Here is a 25,588-nt window from a genome sequence, read left to right as displayed (position 1 = left end):
CTTGCATCGCCTTTGTGCAAGTTTGTGCTCCGTTTTGTTTTCCTCATTTGGGCAAGACTTCCATTTTCCGAAGGAAGCTCTCTTTCCCCTAATAGCTTCCCTGATGCCGCTTCAACCATGCTGCTGATCTCTTGGACTTGGTGCTGCCTTTCCTAACCTGTGGTATGCATTTTAGCTGAGCTGCTGTTATTGTGGTTTTGAGTAATCTCCAAGCATTCTGAAGGGATTTAACCCCCTTGACTCCCCTTTCAACTTCCTTCTCACCAGTTCCCTCATTTTAGAGCAGTTTCCTATTTTGAAGTCAAAGGTGACCATCTTGGACTCTCTGGGCAATTTCCCACTTAAATATATATTAAATCTGATAGCACTGTGGTCACTGTTTCCAATCGGTTCAACAACATTCACATCTCGTACTAGGTCCTGGGCGACACCACTTAAAATTAAATCCGGGATTGCCTTGCCTTCCTTCTGGTCGGTTCACAGTTTAGGCCATCGAGAAATTTGTCATGCCTGGAACATGCCTTTGTCCCATGTGGGGACAGTTGAAGCCACCCATTATTACAACAGTTCCTCGTCTGCAGGCTTCCCTGATTTCGTCGTCCCTTCCGAGGGCTCCCCGAGCGTTCTGGTGTGGGGAGGCGACAGGATGCTCCGCGCACTAAGTTCGTTTTGGAGCCGGACATTGCCGCCAGCAGCCGTTCTGTGGAAGCCTGCTCTTTCTGGGGACTGGGAAGCTCTAACCCATGCGCGCTCCAGCTGGAGGTCAGCCTATATTAGAGGCGCTATGGACTCCGAAGAAGCACGAGGACAGGGCGAAAGGGAGAGACGAGCGCAGCGGCAGGCACGTCAGCAAACCCGCACCGTGACCGCCTTCCGCCTGGAAGCCTCTGTCCTCGCTGTGGGAGGCCGCGTGGGCCCAGAACTGCCCTTCACACCACCGACAGCCCCAGCGCCACGACGCTACCCGCGGAAGGCGCTCTCGCTCGGTCACGAGTGATCGCCGTGACGATGAGGGCAACACCGAGTCAGTAGCGTCCACGAGCTGGAAACCCGCCGGCTGCGGCAGGCCCGGCGCCTCGTCTCGCTGGCAAGCGAACGACCAGCCACGCGATCTCCGCGGGCGCCTTCCTTCCTTGAGGCCGCGCGCCCGCTCTCCGCCAGAGGCCCACCCAGGAACCGAAGGCGGCCCGAAGGCGGGCGCTTCTGCAGCCGAGTCCCTGCGCGAAGGCTTTGGGCGGCCTCCGACCCGGCCCCGGGGCTGTCGCGAGCCCCGCCCGCCTGCCCGCGGCCTCCCCAGCCGGCTTGCGAGGTATCCGCGGAGCGGCTGGCTGAGAGAGCCCGCCCCGGCCGCAGCGCCCCCCCCCCCCGGCCGCTGTCTCCGAGGGCCGGGCTAGAGAAGCCGGAAGTGGCTCCTTTCCGGCGTCTCCCCGGAACTGGCCCGCGCCCTTCGGTGCCGTTGAGGATGTTGTCGGTGTTGCCGCCGCCGCCAGGCTGAGCCCCGCCCCGCAGGTCAGCCCGCGCCGGGGGCTGTCGGGGCCGCCCCTGCACGCCCCTTGTGGGGTCAGGATTCCCAGAGCCCGGAGGCATCCGCGGAGGGCGGGCGAGCGAGGAGGCCCTTCCCGGGCGCGCGGCGCGGAGGCCGTTCTCCGCGGCGCGGCTCCTCCCGAAGCCCCCTCCCGGAGCAGCGGGAGCGCGCCGGCACCCGGCCGTGCTCTTCCTGTGCGCTTCCCCGGCGTGATCCGCGCGCCCGTTTCCCGCGGAGGCCCTGCGCCCCCAGGCGAGCGCTTGCCTGGGCTGGGCGAGTTCAGTCCCGCCGCGTCCATCCGTCTGCAGGCCGGTCCCCTATGCCTGAGCACACAGATGTCAGCCTGCCCCCGGAGGACCGGGTCAGGGGCCTTATCCAGATGGGGAGTAGCGTGGAGGTGAATGAAGACGTCCCACCGCGGCGGTACTACCGTTCTGGGGTGGAAATGATCCGGATGGCAACTATCTATTCGGAGGAAGGCAACATCGAACGTGCCTTTATCTTGTACAACAAATACATCACGTAAGAAACTTGCGTTGCTCGCCTACAATAGAAGAGCGTCTACTCTGACAGTTCCCTTTAAGCACCTTTATATTGCACCCCAGTGGGGTCACCTGGGGCTCTTACTAGATCCTGGCTTGGCAGCTTAGTCGGCTGTGGTGTGGCTCAAGTGCGCTGATTCTCGTCTCCTCCCTGTTTTTGAACAAGGAGGAAGATGGATGTTGCCTCATCCAGCTGAAGCAAATAGGATCCCAAACCAGAGTCTTGAGTTTATATTTATATCCAGTGTGTCACATTTTTACCTTTGTGGATAGTTTCATAAATCCTGGTTCAAAGACAATAACAAGTGTCCAGTCTGTGCATAATGGATGGGAGATAGAGTATCCTTGTTGTGCATGGATTTTTTTCTTTTTTGATTCGGAGGACGTGAGATTCAGTGCTGCAGAGGAGATGTGCACAACCATTCAAAAAATGACCAACCCCCCCCCCCCGATTTACTGCTTTAAAAGAATCTTGCCCATGTTTAGCTTTGGTTTGTCATAAAAGGCTATGTAAACACTTGTGTGCTTGAGTGGCACAGTTCATCATGTGTGTATATATGAACAATTCTTTACAACAGCGGTGTCGTTAGAGAAGGGTCCACCTGGGCATGGGCCCGGGATCTTTTTGAGCTGTTCTAATTGCCATTTTTTCTACATTTTCCCATTGACTTGCATTGAAAACAGAAATGGCCATAACTTTTTAATTTGTATGATAAAAAATATGACATTTGGAGACCTGGAAGCCCCATGGAGGTGATTGAACCTGCCAAATTTCAAGCAGTTAGGTCCAGTGGCTTTTGTGCTAACTATGTATAAAGTTTCCTTTTCTCAAAGACTGAAAGGTAAAAACTGTCAAGCCACACAGGGGATTAGATATCCTAATCAGAAGGTGTTTAAAGTGACCATTAGGAGGTCACTATCCCTAAATTCCAGTGTAGGTTTTTTTGAAGTGCAAATAGTCCTTTCCTTTTGACTGTCCTGAATCTGTCACTATTCACTGTATGACTTGAGGTTCCTCATTAAAGGAAGAAAGAAGTTAAACATCTCTTTGGCTGCAATACACATTACCTGGGAAAAAGTCACACTGAATTCACCTTGTTTACTGTACTGCTCTACTTTCTCTACTCTCTTTAAGTTTATAAACCTCCCCCCTTATTTGCCTCTCTTCTAAATTAAATAGCCCAAACATGGACACCTTCCCTTAGAGAGGAGTGATTGCACCCCACTCACAGTCACCCCACTGTGATCAGAGACTGCTGGGTTAAAAGTTCAGCCCTACTGGCAGCTAGAGGTCCCTTGCCAAGGCTCCATTCCCCCCTCCCAACTCCTCCTCTCCCCCTCCCTAGTCTTAAGGAAATGGTTACATTTCCCAGACAGGCTGTCTGGGCTTCAGAATCATCTGAAGCGATTCAGACCAATCTGGACCCACTTTGGACCGATCTGGACCTGCTTTGGATCCGGACCAATTTGGTCTGAATCACCCTGCCTCGGTTCGGAATTCGGATCCAAAGCAGTGCACAGCCCAACTTAATACAAACCTGTTTCTTCCTTCTGAGCTCAGTAGCCCTGCTGTTACTAGGAGGCTTTGGACTCACTCCTTTGGCAGACCAACAGGGATGCTAGTGTGAATGCACCAGTCTTTTAAACTAGAGGGGGGACTGCCACCTCTCCTTCCACGGTCTGCTCATTGTTTTTTCCCTCTCCCCCTGCTTTTCTGCTCTTACGTGCCCACTGTTGGGAGCTCGTTTTCAATGAAATTTTGAAGAGGGAGAAGAAAGAGCTCCAAATACTGGTATTTCACACAGCATCTGATTTTACTGCCCCAAACTGGAACCTTTGGATTCTGCAGAAGTTTAGTAGCTTCAGTGCAGCAAAGGATGCAATCAGACTCCACAAACTTCCTTGTCCCCCGCCACTTTAATTTCTCCTAAATAGGTGTAGGACTAAATTATTCCAAAAGGAGGGTTAGGACTATGTGCCATCATGATCGAGGAACTGCTGGGGCTTTTAAATAGGTCCTACAGTTTTAAAAAAGCTAGAAAAAGCCCTCAGCCACCTCACCTCATAAAGTTACTTTAAGTATGTGCAATCTTTACAAACCCTCCACAGCCTCCTAAATTCCTCTGAAGTACTACCTCTCTCAAAGGAGCCACGTGGCTTAGGGAATTCTCTCGCCTCACCCCCCCGCCCCGCCCCTCATTTCCAATCACCATTCTTTTCTTCTTCCCTCCCCTATCCTGTTCTTTCTTTCTCTTCTTTCTTCCACCCAGAGCCTATCTTGGGGAATTCTTAAAGAGAATTCTCTTCAGTGGGCAAGAGAAGTTCTGAACTGTATTTGACTTTATACAGACACGAGGGCTTGTTTTTCTCCTCCTCCTCACTCGAGTCTTTGAGAAGAGTGGGTTCACATGGTGGCAGAGAAACAAATCAGTCGGTTGCCATTATTCAGCAATAGGAAGGGCTGTTGCTCAGTGGTAGAACACATGCAGAAGGTCGCAGGTTCAAAGCCCAGCATCTCCAGGTAGGGCTAGGAAAGAATCCTGCCTGAAACCCTGGAGAGCCGCTGCTGCCAGTCAGTGTCAACAATGCTGGGCTAGATGGACCCAGGGTCTGACTCCGTAATAAAGGTAAGAGTTTTTGGTTTGTTTTTTAAGTAGAGGGGAGATAAATACTGTTCATTTATACAGCCCTATGTATGCCTACTCAGAATCCCCATAATGTTTAACGAGGCTTACTCTCAGGAAAGTGTGCATGGGATTCCAGCACGAGTTACTTTTGCAGGGAGGTTTGCACCCTGATGTTCTGCATGTTTACTTGGAAATGAGTCCTGATTCCAGTCTAATGAATTGACTACCCTTTCAGCTCAGGCCTGTGCATGTTTTGTCGTTTGATTCTGTGAGAAACTCTGAGCATATACTAAGAGCCTTTCCCTCACTGCAGGAGCAAGAGGTCATGCAAAACGAAAAAAACACAAATGACAAAACATGCATAGGCCTGAGCTGAAAGGGTAGTCAATTCATTAGACTGGAATTGGGTAGGCCCTGTATTAAGCCTGCAGTACCATGCATTCTCCATAACTTAGCTGTTTTGAAAGCAGACTCATTGGCTGAATCCTGGTGAAGTCTTGGCACAAATGAAGTTATAGGGAGGAAGATACAATGGGAGCTTGTGCATAACAAGGAGGAGGTAGAGGAGAGTTGCACAAAACAAAATATCTGTTTTTATGAAGAGTTGCTGGAGAATGGTAGGATGAGGAGGGACGGTTGCATGGAGGGGAATAGAATTGGTAGGGGGAGAATGTAAATGCTCAGTGGTGAAAGAAAAGCATTCTGCATATGCTCAAAGGCACTCTCTGTTTAAGAACATAAGAAGAGCCGTGCTGCATCAGACCAAGGTCCATCTAGTCCAGCATTGCGTTCATGCAGTGGCCAACCAGATGCCCACATGAAACCCACAAGCGGGACATGAGTGCAATAGCACCTTCCCACCCATGTTCCCCTGCTACTAACACTGGTGAAATGTAAAGAAATTCTAGTCATTCTAAATTTGCATGCATGTATATCCTTCAGGAACTTTGCCAGTTTCTTGCCTGTGGGACACCTCTAATGACCTGTGCATTTTCATACAAATTTATCCCGAAACTATTGGGGGTGGTGTAGGGAAGGGAAAGCAAATCACTCCCTCCCCCAAATTGGAGAACTCCTCTTCCACATGAACTACTGCACCTATCCCTCTGAAATTTTGCTGGTTTTTTTTTTACTTAGGGACAGCTCTAGGCGGTCTGTAATTTTCAGAACAATGGTCCACAAGGAACATAGATAGATAAGTATGTCCTCTTTTGGAGATCTCAAAATGTCAAGGCTACCCTTGCACAAAACCCCCTGTGGCTACCATTCTGAAATTTGGCAGACATGATCTCCTCTGAAGGGGCAGTGAATCCTGAAATTTTTATCCAATTCTTCCAAGGAATAAAAATGTTATTGACCATTCCCTTTAAAAGAACATCAAAATATAAACCCTGCACCTATTTTTCTGACATTGGGCAGATGTAATCCTGTTCTAGGGGGCTAGTATGCTGGAAATTATCATCCAGTTCTGACCAAGAGAAAAAAGTTAGTTTTTTTCTAATGTCCCATGGTAGTCAACAGGACGCATAAAGACTCATTTTTCTAAACCTTGACTGAGGTTTGGTGCTGAGCTTAAGTGGACCAACTACAAATTGGGCTGAGCAGAAGTGGGATGTTTTCCAAAATGCTGAATTGGGGTCTGAGTTGAAGTGAGGTGGGGGTCACTGCACACTTCTTATGTATGTATGTAATCAGTACACACGCAAGCACACCACAGGCACACCACACGCATACCCATAAACACACACATCTATATATATATCTGTATATGTATTAGAAGTGCACGTAGCCTCAGATGCACATACAAATTTGTCTTATGGGCCTGTGCCTCAGATCTTTTAAGAACCTAGCAATGCCCCTGCTTTACAATATGGCACAGGCATTGGGGAGGGAGGAGGGTGTCACTAGTGATAGGCATGAAAAGATGGGTACTGCCACACTTCTCACAGCACTCCCAATAGCCTTTAATATAGTAGTGGGAGAAATGTTTGCAGCGTGAGCACTGGAATAATTGATCCTCACTCCTTCATAGCAAGAGCAAGCAAAATAAAACATCAGCAAGTGTTCCTTTCAACCCAGAAAAGTTATTTTTGGAATCATTTGCCAATGGGCTCAGAAGATGTTTCTCTGGACCTGCCAGGCTGTAGCATTAATTGCCGAACTATTGAGAAGAGTTACTGCCTGGGATCTTGATGAGTGCAAAAGGATCTCCCAAATATTGGCACGTAGCGTCTGTTTCTAGTTCTTATTTCTTTCTTGCTCGAGAGAGTGCCCTCTCCTTCCTCCCCTGGGAATATCCTTCATTGATGCTTATTGGCATTAATTGGCATTGAACCTCCAAGTTCACATCTCCCCTTTGGCATCTGAGTGAAAAGTTGGGAGTTGGCTCAAAAGCCTTAATCCCAGCTCAGTTTAAAGTTACTTGATCAAAAGCCTAATTCAGCTTTTTATTATTCAGGGTTGAAGGTACTGCTGCTGACTGCCAGATCTGTGAATGGAAAAACAGCTGTCATCCAAGATTTCATCCTGGATGCGTGTGCCAGCCTGGCCTGTATCAAGGAGTCCTGGTTGGATGAGATTGGGGGAGTAAACCGCTCCCAGCTTTGTCCACCTGGGTTCTCCATGTTGCAGTAGGCAACATGTTGCAGGGAGGCAGAGCGGTGATAGTCTGTTGTGACTCTCCCCTGTCCAGGTGCCCTGACCAGTGGCTGGTTCACACAATTGTTGTGGCGAAAGAACCTATTGTTGGTTCTTTCCCCGCCCCATGCACGCCAGTTGTGCAACTGCGATTTACATAATTCCCCACGATGCAGTGCGGGTTGCCTTGTTGTCCGAACCTGGTGTATGGCAAGGCGGGGGTGGCTTCATATCCACCCTACAATCCCTACTGCAAGCGTGGATTGTAGGGTGGGTATGAAGCCAGCCGCACCAACATTGGGATGACATTGCAACCCGCGCTGCATCGTGGGGAATTGCGTGAATTGCACTTGTGCGACTGGCATGTGTGGGGGCAGGGAAAGGACCAACGATGGGTTCTTTTGGCCCCGCAATCATGCGAACCCAGGCACAGTCTTCCAATTTTGAATGTGTGTATCTGACTGTGGGGGTTCAGGCAGAATACGGATTCTGTTGACGTACTGCCCAACAGTCTCCCTCCCTGAGCTAGCCAAGGTGGTCTCTGGGGTTGTGCTGGAGTCTGCCTGGCTTGTTGTGCTGGGGGACTTCAACGTACATGTTGAGGCCAGCTTGTCAGGAATGGCTCAGGACTTCATGGCTGCTGTGGGTCTGCCCCAATTAATCTCTGGCCCCCACTCATTTAGCAGCACATACTTTGGATCTGTTTTTCTGTTCTGGGTGGGAGGGTGGTGATCTGGGGGTGGAGGAACTTTATATAATTCTTTGTCATGGACAAATGGCACTATCTAGTCCCACTACTTTACTGAATCATAGAATAGTAGGGTTGGAAGGGGCCTATAAGACCATCGAGTCCAACCCCCTGCTCAATGCAGAAATCCAAGTCAACTTACTGGGACTCAGAGCCTTTGCAGTGCTGGGGGCCTGATTAAGATAGCCCACCCCAAGAGACTGACAGATATAGATGGTTTATTGGTGGCTCTTGGGAATTTTCCTGTCACCTCAGCAGGTCATTCTGTTGAAGTCCTGGTTGTCCTCTGGAGTGGGGAAATGGTGTGGGTGATTTGAGGTGATCACTCCTGAACATCCTCTCCAGCTGAGTGGAGTTAAATGAGCTCCCTTTTTTTCCAGGGAGCTGAGGGTGATGAAACAAGTAGGACAGTGACTAGAGCGATGCTGGCAGAAAACGTGGAATGAGTCCAACAGATCATTTGTGAGCCTATTCTGGCAGTGAAGGTGGCGAATAAATTGTATTTCTCTACGCCCATTGCATCTGCACAGAGTTGCCCAATGGAGTTTTTTCTGGTGATCAAAGGCGTATTCCACTCTGGCCCACGAGACAAACATGTTGACAGTTCAGTAGCCCTTTGTGACCAATTTACATGACACTTTGCAGATAAAATTGATCTTGCATGCCATAGTTGGTAATGATCCAGTGAATATAACTTTGATCCCTGTTTCTCCAGTTATAATGACTAATAGAATGGATACGTTTCAGTTTGTACAGCCTGAGAATGAGGACAGGAACCTTGGAGAGGTGAGGCCTACCCATTGTGCTGGATCCTTGTCCTTCCTGGCATATAAAAGTGGCTGGGAGGAACTGGCTGAATGGGTACAGGTAGTGGTGAAATCTCTTTATGGCAAGGTGTGATTCTATCTTCCCTAAAGGAGACATTGGTAAAATCTCTATTAAAAAAACAAAAACCTCTCCCTGTGTTGGATAATTTCCAGCTAGACTCCACTATTCCATGTTTGAGCAAGGTGCTGGAGTGTGTGTTGGCTTCTCAGCTCCAGGGGTTTCTGGATGAGATGAATTATCTGGATCCATTTCAATCTGGCTTCAGGCCTGGTTATGGGAGAGAGACTGCTTTGGTCGCCTTGGTGGACAATCGACAGTGGGAACTGGTCAGAGGGGGAGTGTGTCCCTGTTGGTTCTGCCAGGCCTTTTGATAGCTTTCAGTATCATCGACCATGGTATCCATCTGAGGTTTCTGTCTGAGATGGGGCTGAAGGCAGTGTTTTATGATGGCTCTGGTCCTTCTTGGAGGGGCGATTTCAGAAGGTGGTGCTGGGGGATTCCTGTTTGATGCCATGGCTGTTGGCCTGTGGTGTCCCTCAGGGTTCCATCTTATTTCACATGCTGTTTAATATATACATGAAACTACCGGGAGTAATTATCTGCAGTTTGGGGGCTCAGTGCCACCAATATGCTAATGACCCCTCTTCTTTCCATCTAGTCCAAGGAAGTTGTTTTAGTTCTAATTCATTGTCTTATGTTGGTAATGGACTGGATGATGGAAAACAAGTTGAAGCTTACTCCAGACAGAGGTGCTCCTGGTTAGTCAAAAGGCAGATCAGGGAACAGGGATTCAACCTGTACTGGATGGGTTTACTCTCCCTCTGAGGACTCAGGCTTGCAATTTCAATGTACTCCCGAATTCAGCCCTGAACCTGGATGCCTAGGTTTCAGCAGTAGTGTTTGCACAGCGGAGGCTAGTGTGCCAGCTACACCTGTTCCTAGAGATGTGGCCGTGGCCATGCATGCCTTAGTCACGTCACAGTTGGACTACTGTAATGTGCTCTATGTTGGGCTGCCTTTGAAAACTGTTCAGAAATTTCAACTGGTCCAGAATGCTGTGGCCAGATTGTTGACCAGGGCTGGTTACAGAGAGCATGGGACTCCCTTGTCACAACAGCTTTACTGGCTACCCATCTGTTTCCAGGCACAATTTAAAGTGCTGGCATTTCCTATATGGTTTGGGGCCAGGGTACCTGAAAGGCCATCCTTTCCCATATGACCCTGCCCAGGTTTTCAGATCTTCAAGGGATGCCTTTCTCTTTGTCCTTTGGTGGGGAGAGAAGAGAAGGCCTTCTCAGTGGTAGCTCTCAGGCTTTGGAACTCCCTGCCGAGGGAGGCTGGGTTGGATCCCTTCTATTGTCCTCCCACTGGCAGGCAAAGACAGTGTTCAGGGAGACCTTTGGCATATAAGCTGGTCTGTTGCAGAAGTGGTGTTTGGTTGGTGCTGGTTCTTTTATTGTTGTGTTTTTAATTTGTTTGTTTTTATGCTATGTATTAATTAAGATTTTGTTTTTAATCTTGATTTCATTGTTAGCCACCTTGAGTGCCTTTTTTTTTTTTTTTTTTGGCAGAAAGGCAGGATAGAAATTATATGTATTTTGTGTGTGTGCATGCACGTATATGTATATACATTTTTTGCTTTGATGTACTAAGTGCTGGGGAGGGGAACCCTTCTCACTCCTAGAAGACATTATCAATTGTTTTCATTCCTTGGGATTTTTCCAGTCCTGTTAAGAGTTTCTTTACTATTCCAGCCATCTCTAGCGGTCCCTCAGGGCCTAAATCCCCAGAGAGCTGTCTCCCTTGTAGCCTTGAAGGGATATTGGCACTCTTAATGGGGCAGGAAGTCATAGATGCCTAGGGAGCATCCTGTGGGATGTGTCCTTTTCAGAGCGTTTATGTTCATTCAGTTCCCAAGGAAAATACATTTTCTGTCTTGGAATTGAGACATTTTGGGTGCCTTTCTTCAGAGTCCATTGTGCCTCCTCCCCTCAGTGCTGTGGACTATTTGGGTACAAGTTAGCATCCTATGGGCAACTCAGAAGTAGGTCCCATCAAGTTTATTAGGGCTTATTCCCAGATAAGTGTCCATGGGATTGCCCCCTTAGGGTTTAAGGTATTTTCGAAATCCATTAGCATATTGAAAGGTTTTCCCCCCAAGAATCCTCTAAGCTAATGACTTAGTAGTCCAAGAAAAGGTGGCCTGATACACTCAGTCCCCCCCCCCCCCCACTGGTAGCTACTTCTGCCACCCAGAATGTCTTATATGCACAATTTCCCTGCCCCAGCCCCATCACATTCAGTACATTTTTTCCTGATTAGCATCGCCTTCAGTCTCCCTTAACCCCTGGGCTTCCTCAACTTTTATGGGCATTAGTGGGAGGTAAAACTGGCCAAGAGACCTGTTAAGTATAAAACATTGTGGAACCCTTCCAGCTCTGTTCTCTGCTGGCAGCCATGTAAGCCTCCTTTAACTAAACAAATGCTCTAACCGTGATCCTGCCATCATGGTAACAAATGCAGGAGTGGAGGGAGAACTCTCTTGTTGGCTTATTACATTGGTGCAGGAGTGAGACTGTGAGGGAAATAGTCTTAGAGGACTCGGTGTAGTTTAGCCTAAATTCTGTGTTCTTGTGGGTTGTTCTGTTCTGTTCTCCAGTCACTGGTATGGGGGTAGGCAATCTTATCCCATAAGGGATGCTCAGGCTTTTGAATGAAGATTGGCAGCGCGGTCCTTTGCCTTTCCAGAATGCAAGCTGCTGAGCAGGACAGTGAAACGTGCGCAAATGTAGAACTGGGCAGCATTGTTTACAGTGGTTTGATTAAAATTTGGCAGGGCTGGATAAAACGGCTTTGGCTCTGGCCTGTGGGCTTGCGATTGGTTGTTCGTGGCCTAAATCCACGTCACAATGAAAGTACATTTAATTTGCTGAAATGGGTGTTTTAACATTGCAGCTGCAGACTGCATCCACAATTATCTGCAGGGGGTGGAACACTTTTCATTTACACAAGACATGCCTGGAATAACTCGGACAATGCTTTACCTGAACTGACCTGTAGAGCAGCAACAGTGGCTGTGTTCTTTGCACAAATAATTTCAGAACTCTGTTTGCATGGAGAAACATAATGCACCAGTGCCTGTGACTAGGGTGGCAATTTTCCTGGTGGAGGGATGCTGCAGAAAGCCATCAGGCAGGCAGCAAAGTCCAGCTCGGGACTGCTGTGGTTGCAGACATTCAAATTTCTGTTACTGTATGAGCAGCACAGATTCAATTTTCCAGGAGGAGTCTAAGGTCCTGTGACACGAGGACTCTTCTGCCCTTGAAATATGAAATGTTGCTGCAGTCTGAGATGCAATTTCCTAGAATAGTCTTTTTATGCCCAGCATTTCTGGGCGTAGAGAAAAGATGTTTGGTTTGTGGGGAGAGCGTGACTGGCTCTAGAAATATGCTTCTTAACTCTTATTCTGCTCCTAGAGTCCCCACCTGATCAGGATATGCAGGTCTGATCTGAGTCATGGGGGTTTCTTGTGTTGGGCGCACAAATACCACAGCACCCTGAGCACAAGCATTGTTCTCCTTCCTACATTTCCACTGCCAGCTCTCTTTGTGTTCTCTGTTCCCAGGCTCTTCATAGAGAAACTCCCAAAGCATCGTGATTACAAAACTGCAGTCATTCCAGAGAAAAGAGAGACAGTGAAAGTAAGTGTCAACTCTGAGAAAATGTTCTATCATAAGATTTCCCCTATAGAAAAAATGCTGTTGCTCCCAGATGTTGGCACTGAGAAAAGGCAGGTTGAGTTATTCAGTTACTGTGTTATGAGTATGCTTAATGCTTAAGTCCTCTCTTGAGATGGACTGAGTGGGGATTTTAACTTGGCATATTGGGGTGGGGGGACACCTTCAGGCCCAGGGGCCAAATCCAGCCCAGCAGGGTTCCCCAGATGGCCACGCCCCCTTTCCCCCAATTGCATGGTGATTTCCCAGCTTTTGTGCAGTTTCATTCGCATTCTGCAAGGTTGAAATGCCTCCCCTAAGGCTCAGTTAATGGCAGGAAGAGCTTTCAGCTGCAATGTGCTGGTATTTTTTTCAGAAATTCTTGGCCTCAATGTGCTGGTATTTTTTTCAGAAATTCTTGGCCTCGCCCTCTTTGCCTTTTGCCCTGCAGATTGTGTCCTGTGGCCCTCTGGCAACGTTTCTCAGGGCTTTGCTGCACTACAGCTCATCCCAGCTTCTGTTCTATCCTTTCTCAATCTAGAAACTGAAAGACATTGCATTCCCCAGAGCTGAGGAGCTAAAAAAGGAGCTTTTAGAAAAATACAACAAAGAATATGCGGAGTACCATGTACGGAAGGTAAGTAACAGGAGGTGCTTGAGCTCCAAAATAAAATCACACCGCTGAAGGCCTGGTTTGCAGGAAATGATTACTGTCAGGGGTAGTGGTGTGTTTGGCACCTCCCCTAGTCATACAGTGAAGCCGTATCGGTTGGCTGATAAGCCCCAGGGCTGCATCCCAGCTATCCCTGAGCACAGCTCCGGTCAAGAAGTAACTCCTCCTCATATGTTTATTCGTTACATTTCTATCTCATCTTTCCTCCAAGGAGCCAAAGGTGGCGTACATGATCCTTTTCCTCCATGTTATCCTCACAACAACCCTGAGAGTAGGCTAGACTGAAAATCAGTGGCTGCCCCAAAGTCACCCAGTGAGCTTCATGGCCAAGCGGGGACTAGAACCTGGAACTCCCAAGTCCCAGTCAAACACTGTAACTGCTACAGCACACTGGCTCTCCTTATCTGGCCTTTGGAAAATCACATTCTGTTGCAATAGTGGGGAAGCCCACTCAACAGCTCTACCTTCAAGTCTCAGACTTCCCCAAAACTTCTAATGGAGGAAGTCCGTGTCCCTTCCCCCTGCCTTTTCAGAAGTGTAGCTTTTGTATAATCCTTACACATTTGCAAGGACAGCAAAAAACATACAAATGGCTGCATAGGCTTGCGTAGTAGGGAGCAAGGGATGAGAGGGCTGCAGTGGGAAGAGAGGAGGAAGGACATAGGCAGAAAAAGAAAGGCAGAGAGGAGGTGCTGCTTCCTTTGCCTCTTCCACAGAGTGGTGCCAAAGCAGCACACCAGCAGGTGTTGGGCCTCTGAGCTTTCATGAGCGCAACTGGGGAAGCAAATAGCTTGCAGCCTTTTGCTTGCACCTTGGGTAACTAGGGGAAGAGTAATATTGCAGTGGGCTGCCCAGCAGGCATCTGGGCTTGGTGTTGTCATATCTTGCTAAAACAGTGCTCACCCTGTTACAGAAGAAGCAGCCCCTTGATCGTGAAGAAGTATGTGCTGATGGGATTAGTGCTCCCATTAGGAGATGCACAGCTCCCATTCAATCTCTGCCTTCTTTTATATTCACTGTGGGAGAATGCTGTGATCCTGGGCCAGTCTTGGTGAGCTCTGTAGGTCAGTGGTGATGCCTGAGTTCTTGGGGTTGCTTGGGAACGCAGTGAAAACCGCTTGTCTTAAAATGGTTTGCAGCAACATGGTTTTTTAATCTCTATTACTAGAGCACACATATAAGCCAGGCTAAAGTTTTAAAAGTGGATGTACTATCCTAGCTATTTTTTCTTTATAGCAAATGAATGTGTAAATCAGAAAAAGAAATACATAAATATATGAAATAAAATAGCTGAAGAATGAGTTTGCAGGACCACCTGGCTATTTTCCCCTGTGGTTAGGAGAGGCAAGAGAGTACAGGCTTATAAAGAGGCTTCTTCTGCTTAGAAAGAATGCCAGTGGCATACTTCCAGGGTCTAGGAGCACCATGTTACAGCGGCTCTAGTCTTCCCTGGAAGCACGATTTCCAGAAAGTGGTGCTGGCGGACTCCTGTGAGTTTCCTTGGGCTTTGGCCTATTGTGTCCCACAGGTCCGTCCGTCCCCCCCATTAACATCTGCGCAAAACAGCTGGGGGAGATTGGGGATCTAGGGCGCAGTGTCCCCGGGGGGCGCTTTCCTTTCCGTCTTCATCCAGAGAGGCTCTGGAGGGTCTGCTCTGGTGTCTTGAGATCTGTGAAGGGCTGGATTGAGAGGCCTGTGTTGCATGTGTTCACCGGAGTTCTCGCCTCACGTTCCCATTGCAGAAGGAGCAGGAGGAGGAGTTTGCGCGCAGCTTGGCTCTGCAGCAGCAGCTGGAGGAGGAGAGGCAGCGGGTGGCCCTGATGAAGCAGCAGCAGGCCGAGCAGGAGCAGTTCAGTGCCTTCGAAGAGATGATCAGACGCCAAGAGCTGGAGAAGGAGCGCTTGAGAATTGTGCATCAGTTTGGGATGCTGACGCCTGGCTCCGTGGAGGGCCCCTTGATACCTGGAGTGGTCAAGCCCCCCACTGGTCCAAGGACTCTCGGCCCTCCTGCACAGCCTTTGAGCCCCAGTGGAGGAGTTGTGCTACCAAAGCCCCCTGTTGTGGACAGGTCTCTGAAGCCTGGAGCTGTGGGGAGCCCAGAAAACAGTTAGTATGCCTTGACATTAACTTGATCCACCTTATTTGGATATTTTGTGACAGTGTCATCAGACTTTGTGAATCTGAGCTCAGAAGAACCTCCCTCCCCCCCTCCCAAAACCCTCACTGCAACATTAGAAAATGTTCTAAAACAAAATCTCAGTATTCAAGCTATTAAAATCATGGTTTTGTCAACCTAGAGGTTCTAGGAAGATCTAGATCCCCTTACTGCTGTTTTGCTATCTGAAGCCCATTATTTGTCACCAATACATACATCTCACAAAAGGTTGCCCAGAAAATTCTTGTTCCGTTTGCTTTTCTCTCTGTCTCCACACCCAGATCCACCTTCTAGCTATCATATACAACTCTTGGAGCCAGGTGCAGGTCTGTAGGTGGAGTCAAGCCAAGGGGCACCTTCTGAAAGCAGATTCATGAGGGCTAGTTTCCAGGTTTCAGGAGCAAGTTGGCTGCACATTTAGGGACTAGGCGCCAGGTCAGTCTGAACACAGAAGCATTTAGGGACCAGGAAGGCCTATCAGAGTCATCAGCTGAGAAGCTCATCTTATTTCCTGCCGTTACCCAGGCTCTTGGAGTGACCAATGTAGGTGGGCGATATGTCACCCAGGCTTTGAGGAAGCTGTTCCTCCAGGACCCAGCAAGTTTGCAGGCTTCCATTGTTAACTGGAAGTGCCTGGGTTCTAACCTGGTGGTGGGTCCTTGCATCAGCCCACTGTTCATTTTTGCCCCCATCATCCATCTGTTCACTAAAAATATTTCTGGTTTTCTCAGAAAACAGTTCTGTGATACAGAGGTCACTGCCACAGTGGGGCTGGCAGTGCCCTCTGTATGGAGTAATGAATGATGATATTTGCTGAGTGCTTTAAACAAAGGTCCCTGTCTGTGGAATGGAAGACATGGCATAAGATCATATTGGAAAAGGCTTTTGAGACTGATAATCTTTTTCTGTGGCCGATTCCTGCAATCAGTAGATGAGATGGTAAACCTGTGTCTGGACTGTACCACTTCAGATTGCGGGGGGCGGGGGGATGTCCCTTACCAAAAAAAGAAAATCCTTCTCGTGGAAGACTAGCCAGTCAGGATAGCTAGGCTAGAACTAGGCCTTTCTGTGTTTTTGCTTATCAAAACCTCCTCTCTCTGCAGATGCAACCATAGAAGGACTTCGCCATGTTATTGTCCCTAGGGAGCTCTGTCATAAATTTCTCCAGCTCGCAGATGCAAACACTGCAAGGGGTGTGGAGACCTGTGGGATCCTTTGTGGAAAGCTGGTAAGGTGACTCCCTGGATAATCATATGTCAATATCTGGTGGCCCTCTGCTTCAAGACTTCTGCAATGGTCACTTGAAAATGTCTCTAATGTTAGGGTTCAGCTCACTGTTCATCACTTAAAGAACTTGGTTCCATATCTCAAAGTTGCTATGCATATATAAAACTAGTTGCGTTGCTATGATGTCATGGAACATTGATGAACAAAGTGTTTTACTGACACTTTTTCAGCCTGAGCAGTTAGAAGTTGCAGGAACACAGCTTTGTTGTGGGAAGAGAAGTGAGTATTTTGGAAAAGTTTTGCATAGAGCCTAGGGACAAGAGGGTGCATGTGCTGGCTGCAGGAGTGCTGGGAAGTGGAGTGGGCAGAACAGCTAAGAGGTATTGGGTGCAGAACCCAAAGGCAGTGGACAGACAAAGGATGACATATGTCCAAATATTTAACCAGCCCTTCATGGCTGTGCCTGCAGTAGCACCCCACAGTGATGCTTGGGTATTCCAGCCAGAAGGCTTTATACCTTCATTTATACTCTAGTAAAATGCCTAGTGAATATATATTTTTTAAATATTTATTTATTGAGATTTTTGTTTTAGACGGAAGTGCTTTGGGACTATTTGTTTCTATTTTTTATTATTAAAAACACTCATATAACTTGAATAAGCTTTTAAGCTTTTGTATTATTTTCAATTCAAACACTTTAGGCATTTTTTTCATCCTAGCTTTTATATCTTGCACTGTAGCTAAAAAGTGAATTGTACCAATTTTCCCTGCTTTCAGCCTCGCTTAAACTGCTCCAGGCCTGTACGTAGGGAATTTATTGATTCTTTTAGGTGGTTTTAGCCTGTCTGATTCCCAAAGCAGGTACACTTTAAAAATAGTAATACAATGAAATTTTACCACAATATATCAATACAATAGCGGAAGGATATAAATTCAAGAGCTTGCAATCAAACAGACAAAACAAAATAATGTTTGAACACCGATCTAAAAGAACTAATGAAACACAACAACATACCCTTTTCACAGAACAATGACTGGCAACGGCCAAGCGCATACTGGCAGAACGTGCGCGTGCACATACGCATGCTCACACAGACCGATCGCCCCCTGCCCCCCCTCTGTGGCCCCTCCTTGCTGTCCAGGCATTCTGGTCAGCGGCCCAGAGGCATTCAGGGGAAGGGGAAGGAAGATGATGGGTGGCTAAAGCCAATGCTTCACTTTCCAGGGCACATATGGTAAACCATTAAAAAAAACACACAAAGGCACTGGAGGGGCAGGTGGTCTCATCGGGCTCCAAGGGAGGTGTCTGGGGCTGCCGCATGGGGGACCCCAGTGTTAGACCATTTGTTGCGGGTCCTTTGTGTGGCGGAAAAGCAGTGTATAAATGCTGATGTAAGCCAGGCCTGGCATCAACATATGACATTTTCGGGCAGTTTCTAGGGCCTCAGCCCCAGTGATAACCCTTGGCCACCCTTTAAACAAATTTTTGCAGCTGGCTGTGGGAGCTGCCATTGCTCATAATGCCCCTAACACAGCACCCCTCTAGGGTATTGTGGGAAATTAAATACCCCCCCTCCTGTGGTGGGGGTCTGAGAACAGCCATTTTAACACCACAGTGCCTTGGAGTGACATTGTGGAAGCATTGTGGGAAACCTAAATGGCAGCTCTAGCGTACAGCTGCTTCCTGCTGCCCCTGCCACCAGGTAAGTTCAGGGACGGGAGGGCACTGATGGAAGGGACTTACCAGCGGGCCGTGCTAAAAGCCCCCTCAAACCTGGAGCTGGTGCTGTTATAAATATGGGGAGGAAGTGGCCTCAGAGAAAGAGTTGGTAGCGGAGGCAGGGCCCAAAGAGTAGGAAGGGCCTTGGGATGCTGCTAGGAAGGGCGGTGTAGCCAGGGTTTGCTGGTGCGATAGATCAGGAAATAGAAGTACTCTCAGGAAGGAGACAGGAGATTTACTCACAAGCCCAAACTGCTCCAGGTCTCTGGTGCATCTGGAATGGGCAGTGTGGAGTTGGACAACTGAGAAACGTGCATGAACTGAGCTATTTTGGAGCATGTTGGTAGGTCAACTAGGCTTACATCATTTGAGCTGCCTGGGTTTTGCGTAGAAGGGTGGTTTGTCTTGCTGCGTAAGAAGTGCTGATTCCTCTTTGGCCTATCTCCCTCCCAGGTGAGGAATGAATTCACGATAACCCACGTCATTATCCCCAAGCAGTATGGAGGCCCTGACTATTGCAACACTGAAAATGAAGAAGAGCTTTTTGTGATCCAAGATCAGTACAGCCTTATCACTTTAGGATGGATTCATGTAAGTCTTTGCTCAAGGCCTATCATACCTAGGGAGGCGGTGGGCTCTCCCACACTGGAGGCATTCAAGATGAGGCTGGACAGCCATCTGACAGGGATCCTTTGACTTGGATTCCTGCATTGAGCAGGGGGTTGGACTCGATAGCCTTGTAGGCCCCTTCCAACCCTACTATTCTATGATTCTATGACGCAAAGCCTGTTTCAGGGATGTGTTTTATGAACCGAGTTCTGGCTTTTGCTCCCCAAATAATTTGCTGCTGCCAGCAGTGGGCCAAAAGACAAATGAAGGCGAGTGCAAAGCCCAATGTGCTCCTTCAGCATGGCCCCTGTTGCTTTCCACAAGCCATGTGCAGGAGAACCTCCCATTAGGTTGGGCCTAGATTAGCGGGTTTGTTTGTGTGGGGTGGGGGTGGGCAGCGGTGTTACCAGCTGCTTTTCTGCTGGAGGCATCAAATTATCTGGAGTCATCCCTCGTGCTTATAACACTCCCCCGCTCTCCATGGCAGTGCCCTCATGTAGCACCCATTCATCTCAATGGGGCTTGCCTAGGGAAACATCCCTGTGGATTGTGCTCTGTGTTTTAGTTAGAGACAGACATGTGTTTGCACAAGCACACACCCTCTACCTCCCTTTTGGTGTTCTCGGACACCAAAATGTGTCTCTTGGTGGGATACTACTGGGTCAGCATGGTACCTGCTTGCTGTATCGCATCCCCCCTACCCCTGAGATTGCTGGGGGCAGGGGGAGCACACTGGTAAAAATCTAGAGAAGACATGGCCAGTGTCTCCTTGGGAGAGGGGGACTCTTTCCTACGCAGTTGGTTCTGTGAGGAATTGGGCATGGTTTCCTCGCGCTTGATTTTAACTTCCTCCCCTCCCTCTTACTCAGACACATCCTACCCAAACGGCGTTCCTTTCTAGCGTGGATCTACACACACATTGCTCCTATCAGATGATGATGCCAGAGTCTATAGCTATTGTTTGTTCACCAAAATACCAAGAGTAAGTATTTGGTGGTCTGTTTGCACTGCACAGTAAAAGTGTGTGTACATTCACTCTGTGCTGCACCATGTTCTACTCATCCTGTGAAACTTGGCCAAGGCCAGAGGGTATATCAGCATAGAAGGAATGTAGTAGGAGAAGGCCAAAAGATACCTGAAATAATGATCCAAATCAGAGGTGTAGATAATTAGGGTTGCACTGTTGTAGAATTTGTGATCTTTTAAAAACTAGATCTAAAAACTAGATCAGCATGCAAGGTGCAACGTTGCCTTCTCTTTCTCTAAAACTCGTATAATATCACTCCTGGCCCTGTACAAAAATAATAAAAGAAACTTGTCCACCTGAAGCCATTTATAGGTTCTGAGTTCAACTGATTTTGTTTCCAATTACTTTTTCCAGGACAGGATTCTTTAAACTGACAGACCATGGAATGGAAGAGATCTCTTCCTGTAGGCAAAAAGGGTTCCATCCGCACTGCAAAGACCCCCCTCTCTTTACTGTAAGTTTCCAAAGAGAAGAAACCTTGAGTGCTATTAATTGCTCTGGTCTGGTGTTCTTGTTAATTCTCCCAAGTCTTACCTGTAGTACAAAGGCAATGTTAATTGGAAGATCGTTTTGATCTAATTTCTGTTCCAATGCCTGCTGAAGTCAGAGGGAATCTTCTCCCCCCCCCCCTTATCTTAGGCTCCCCTCTCCTTCCTTGAGCCTCCAGCTCAAGAGGCCAGACCTTAGAAAGCTTTTTACAGCACAGCTGGGGGTCTGTCTGCAGGTGATACTTGCAGCACAACTCCCTGCCTCACCACAAGCCACCAATTGACAAGCACCCTGCCTCACCACAAGCAGCCACTGGGTTTGCTTGGCGCGTCCTGAGCTGGTCACATTCCCATCCATTGAATCGGGGATGGAGCCTTGAGGCAAGGCCAGTTGCAGAGCGGCAGCTGAAATCGAGCCCCCTGTGTGAAGAGCGACTGCATGTGATGTCGGCCCACATCAGCTGGGTGGGAAGTGGGGAGCACGATGGTTTCTCTGGCTTTGCCATCACTTACCACGACTTTACCGTTGAAAAGCTAAACCCATGCCTCAGTGAGGGGGAATCTATTAGTGATGAGGAGACACTTTGGCTACTCTAACACTGAAGTGCACCACATAAAATTAGCATCATGTTCTTGTTCATGGTCCCTGTGCATCATGTATATGGGTTCTGTGCCTCCACAGAGTTTCATTCAGAACATTCTAGAGCTGAGCAGTGCTTTGGAGCAGCATTGAAAACATCTACCTGGGTGTCCTTCAAGTGGACCCATTTCACAAACTTTGCAGCCCAACATGCCGACAATCTGTGAACTTGCCCAGCGTCTGAGGTTCTACAGTTCCTGCCTTCCTTAAAAGCTGGAGGCCTTCCTGCTGCTGCAGCTGAGGTTTACTTGGTGGCAGTTTCCACCTGGATTGCCAAGTTGACAGCTCTCCTGTCTTTTCCCATCCTTTAGCACAGTGGTTGATGAAAGGTCTTCCTAACCTTCACCCCCGAGTTCTACAGCTGGAGTCAATTGTCCCTGAGTGGATGATGCCCAGGCCCTTTGAGCCCCTGGCCACTTGTAGTCTTCCACTTTTGTGGTCACCACCTCAGCAGGATGTGCAAGTGAACCCTGCTTCATGCAGATCCTCTCTACCTGGCACGGCATACAGAGAAGGCTGTTGTCCTCTTGCCCAAGGCTGAGTCTCCTTTCCCCCTCAGCCAAGGCCAGATCCTTCCAGCATTCTTCCTGAACCCATCCTCACCCTGGGAATCTTTCCTTCACACCTTGGATGTCTGAAGGGCCATTGCCTTCTTCCCAGACAGATTCTGTAAGAGCCCCAAACTGTTCCTGTGTTACAGAGTGCCGGAGGGAGGGTGACTGCCCTGCTGGGTCTCTTTGGAGTAATATTATGAACTAGCCCAGCTCCCTGTTTCTGATGCCATGCCTGCATACTCCACAAGGGCTGTTGCCTCTTCTATGGTGCTTCTCCGTGGCGTACCACTGCCTGAGCTGCGCCCACACAGCTCCCACACAGTCACAGCCTTTCTTCCGTTGCTCATCACTTCAGACTGGTCTGGCAGTTCTTTTGGATGAACGATGCTGTCCTCACTGGCACCCCGAGGCACCTCTCCCTGCCTCTGGCAAGTGAGCCTGCTGCTCGGCCACGTGTGTGATGCACAGAGACCCTGGAAAAGAAAGACGGGATGCTTACCTGTGACTGGAGTTCTTCGAGTGGCCATGTGTGTGTTCCGACAACCCATCCTCTGACCTCGCTGCAGGTGCTGCTTGCTCTGCTAAAGCCTCTTTTGTGTCACACCCTTGGTGCTGTGTGGTCTGTGGGAACTGAGCACCGAGGCAGGCACAGGCGCACTTGGGGCAGGCTCCCCACCAGAGCTTTGCTCAGCGCTAGAATGTTCTGAACAAAGCTCTGCACAGCTGTTGAACCCATATGTGTGAATGCACAGATGGCCACATAAAGAACTACTGTTGCAGGTAAGCAACCTGCTTTCTGAGGCTGGGTGTAGCGGCATCCATCGCTCTTGACTGTTGTGATCTTCAGCTCATTTCTCTTCCTTCCAGACCTGCAACCACGTGACCATCAAGGAGCAAGAAGTGGTGGTATTGGACCTTCGATAAAGCAGATGCCTTCATGCCTATGTCAGCTGTTAACTGTCCTCCTTTAAGCTAATTTAGCGTAGCAAACTATGGCCCCTTTATGGAGTGATTCCCAAGGTTCTACTTAGAACACCACAAGAGTTTTACATTCTCTTTGATCTCCTGTAGCTGTTAAATGTAGGGGTGGGGGTGAGGACAACTGAGTTCAGGGGAAATTACATATATAACTGATATTAACACTAAACTTGATTCAACTCATGTTTTGCTGCTCTTCAGGCTTTGCTCCACCAAACCATGCTCCCAAGCATGAAGGCAAGATCAAACAAATAAAACAACCTTTAAAAGGCTGTCTGTAAGACTCCAGGCTCATAAAACCTTATCTCTTGGGATTTTCTTCAATATTGATGGGAGTCTTCAGTGAATGCCCTGGAGTTTTGGAGTTTCAGGCTCAACAATGCTGTGCCAACAATTCAAAGTAATGTTTGCATTGGGAAGAAATGAGTATGCTGGAAGAAGATTATGTCATTTTATTCGATCAGAAATTCCTTCAAAAATGACCGTCCTTCAGGCTTTCTTTTTAAGGAGGAGGTGTGAGCTTTGGAAAAGAATCCAAAGAGCGGAGATTTGTGAAATAGCTCCTTGATTCTATTCTTACTGGGATCTACTGCAGGATGCTGTTGCTCATGCTTTGTGCGACAAATATTCAGTCCTACCAACTGCTACCATGGACTGTGCACTGAATTATCTGTCTCAAGTTGAGAAACTTAAGGGCGCAATTCTATGCATGTTTAGACAGAAAAAGTCCTACAATGCCATGCTGGCTGGGGAGCGCTGGGCGTTATTCTATCTAAACATGCATAGGATTGCATCCTAAGTTGGTCATTCCCTTAAGCTGTGCTTTAAATAAAAGTCTAGGCCAGCAACTTCAACAAGTACACTAAGGGTCAACTAATATAGTATAAAAACAATGGGGGGGGGGTGTGACGTCAACAGACACTAAGGGATGTATGTTGATTCCATCCATCTGCCTAGTTCCTCTCTGATTGCAGGTGCCTTTTCCAGTCTGTAAATTGGAAATAAGAAGTGGATGAGAAGCATCATCTAAGAATATACCTTCCTTTTCAGCAAGATGGCCTGCCAGGGAACATTGTAAGGATTACTCTGCACGTGCCAGCGTAGGGAATTATGCTAGAGCTGCACCTGGGAATAACATTAGGTAGTTCTGAGGGTGTGCTACTGCTTGCCATTGCTCTATCAAGAATAGTTCAACAACTTGGACTCAGATTTTCTGTGAATTTTGGAAAAGCTGAGATGTTGCATTACCTTAAATCGGGCTTTGAATGTGACCAATGTTGGTGCTTTGCGCTTCCTGTCCCTGCGTTGCATTACATCTGAAATTAAAAATTCACCAGATCTGAAATGAAAAATTCATGTCAGGTTCAGGCGGGACTTACACAAATGCTCGTGTTGATTTACGGCATCAGAAGATGGCTGCTAAGCCACATTCTTTGTGATCCCCTTTGTCTTCTGCTGCTGATCCTGCACTGTGACTCACAGAGCAATTCAGTGGTTGTGACAAGCCTTTTGTTTTGAATGCAGGCTGTTTTACAATCCTGCTAGTGAAGCTAACGCTCCTGTTTGAGAGTTCACTCCCCAAAGCTAGCTCCTGAAAAGACATGCACATAAAACGTAGCTGTTTATATTGTCAGATGCCGAATGTCCCCATCCTTTTTCCCTAGCCTGGTCCCTTTGTTTGCTCATATTTGTGTGTATTACTGCTGATGGAAAGCAGTGTGCCAGGAATTCCGACACACTCTAGAGTATGTCTCTGGGACGTGATCGGTTTTGATTCTCTGGTTCAGAAGTATGGTACTGTATTTAAAACTTGTATTCTCAGATATATGTGAGATCTTACGAGTTCAGTTCTTCTCTGAGAGTAAAGTAGCTTTGGTCCTTGCAGATAGGCGACTGTGTACCCTTGGTGCAAGTCCCTCCCCGCACTACATAATAGCTGGCAAAACCAATGTTATACAGTTGAATACAGGTCACTGATGCCTGCCTTAGATTTTCACGGTCTTTTAACCATTGCACTATTTTGTATAAGTGAGACATTTTAATGTGAAGAGTCACATGAAAAGATACCACAAGCCAGTGGACTATTTTTTTTAGAGGCCAGTGACTATTTTTTTAATATCCTGCTCCTTTAAATGAAGATAATTATGTATCATTCTAGGAACCACCAGACTTCTGGCCAGGTTGCAGTACAGTTTATGCAGGAAAGCCCTGCAAGTCCAAATAAATACCCATGATGATTTGACAAGAGGATGGCGGGTGTGTTTTTTCCTCGATGTACAAATGGTCTCATTGTAGGAGCTGGGTGTACCCAAGGCAGCAGCAGGCACTGAGAGCCTGTGGTCCAGCAGACCTGGCATAGGAGAGCAATGGCTAAGGAGGCTGCCAGGCCCGGGAGCTCTAGGATGGGCCCTTTGGGGTGAGGGGGCTTGCATGATTTCACGGAGGACTGTGGCTTTCAGAGGGCCTTCTCTGGAAGCCTGGATTCCCTGGGAAGCTTTCTCGGGGGGTTCTGAATGAGAAGGGCAGCAGGAGCGGGCTGGCTGTCCTGCCACGACTGTGCTTCCCCTGTAATGTGCAGCTGTAGGGAAGTGCTGGGTGCATTCTGGGTCATGCTCTGTTCAAGTGCAGTCCAGCAGGCCTGCCGCTGCCATATAGGAATTCTGGTGTGGTCCACGAAACTTAAACATGCCCCAGAATCCTTCATGCCACAGTGAAAAGCAAGAGTTCTTGGGCAGGCTAATGATGGGGCTGGTGCGCGGGGGGGGGGGGGGGGATTTTTGGAAAATGGCTGCCTAGGGTGACACTGAGGGCCAGGAAGCATCAGCTGGTGGCATGGCTGCTTCTTGCAACAGCTGCATACCTGCTCCAAGTGGTTTGCTTGTTTGTCCCGCAGG

The 25,588-nt window shown here is 48.2% G+C and overlaps 1 protein-coding gene across 1 annotated transcript; it reads left to right on the top strand.

Annotated features, from left to right (window-relative positions):
• Positions 1–1,440: 1,440 nt before the first annotated feature.
• On the top strand, positions 1,441–23,768 carry STAMBP (STAM binding protein). Its single transcript, XM_084807113.1, has 9 exons — positions 1,441–2,047; positions 12,533–12,608; positions 13,165–13,260; positions 15,039–15,402; positions 16,555–16,679; positions 18,852–18,989; positions 19,877–19,989; positions 20,389–20,488; positions 22,584–23,768. The coding sequence occupies exons 1-9, from the start codon at positions 1,845–1,847 to the stop codon at positions 22,638–22,640; spliced, it is 1,272 nt and encodes a 423-aa protein (XP_084663239.1). The 5' UTR covers positions 1,441–1,844; the 3' UTR covers positions 22,641–23,768.
• Positions 23,769–25,588: the final 1,820 nt, after the last annotated feature.

This window comes from Heloderma suspectum, chromosome 6 (assembly GCF_057233095.1).
Source record: "Heloderma suspectum isolate Gila_16-S chromosome 6, 16-S_ref, whole genome shotgun sequence".
Taxonomy (NCBI): domain Eukaryota; kingdom Metazoa; phylum Chordata; class Lepidosauria; order Squamata; family Helodermatidae; genus Heloderma; species Heloderma suspectum.
The sequence above is the reverse complement of the archived record's forward strand: the minus strand, read 5'-3'. Positions and strand labels throughout refer to the sequence as shown.

Coding starts and splice junctions, on each gene's coding strand:
- STAMBP (XM_084807113.1), top strand. CDS start 1,845: ATGCCTGAGCACACAGATGTCAGCCTGCCCCCGGAGGACCGGGTCAGG. Junction 13,261..15,038: donor CGGAGTACCATGTACGGAAG/GTAAGTAACAGG, acceptor TTCCCATTGCAG/AAGGAGCAGGAGGAGGAGTT. Junction 18,990..19,876: donor TCACTTTAGGATGGATTCAT/GTAAGTCTTTGC, acceptor CCTCTTACTCAG/ACACATCCTACCCAAACGGC.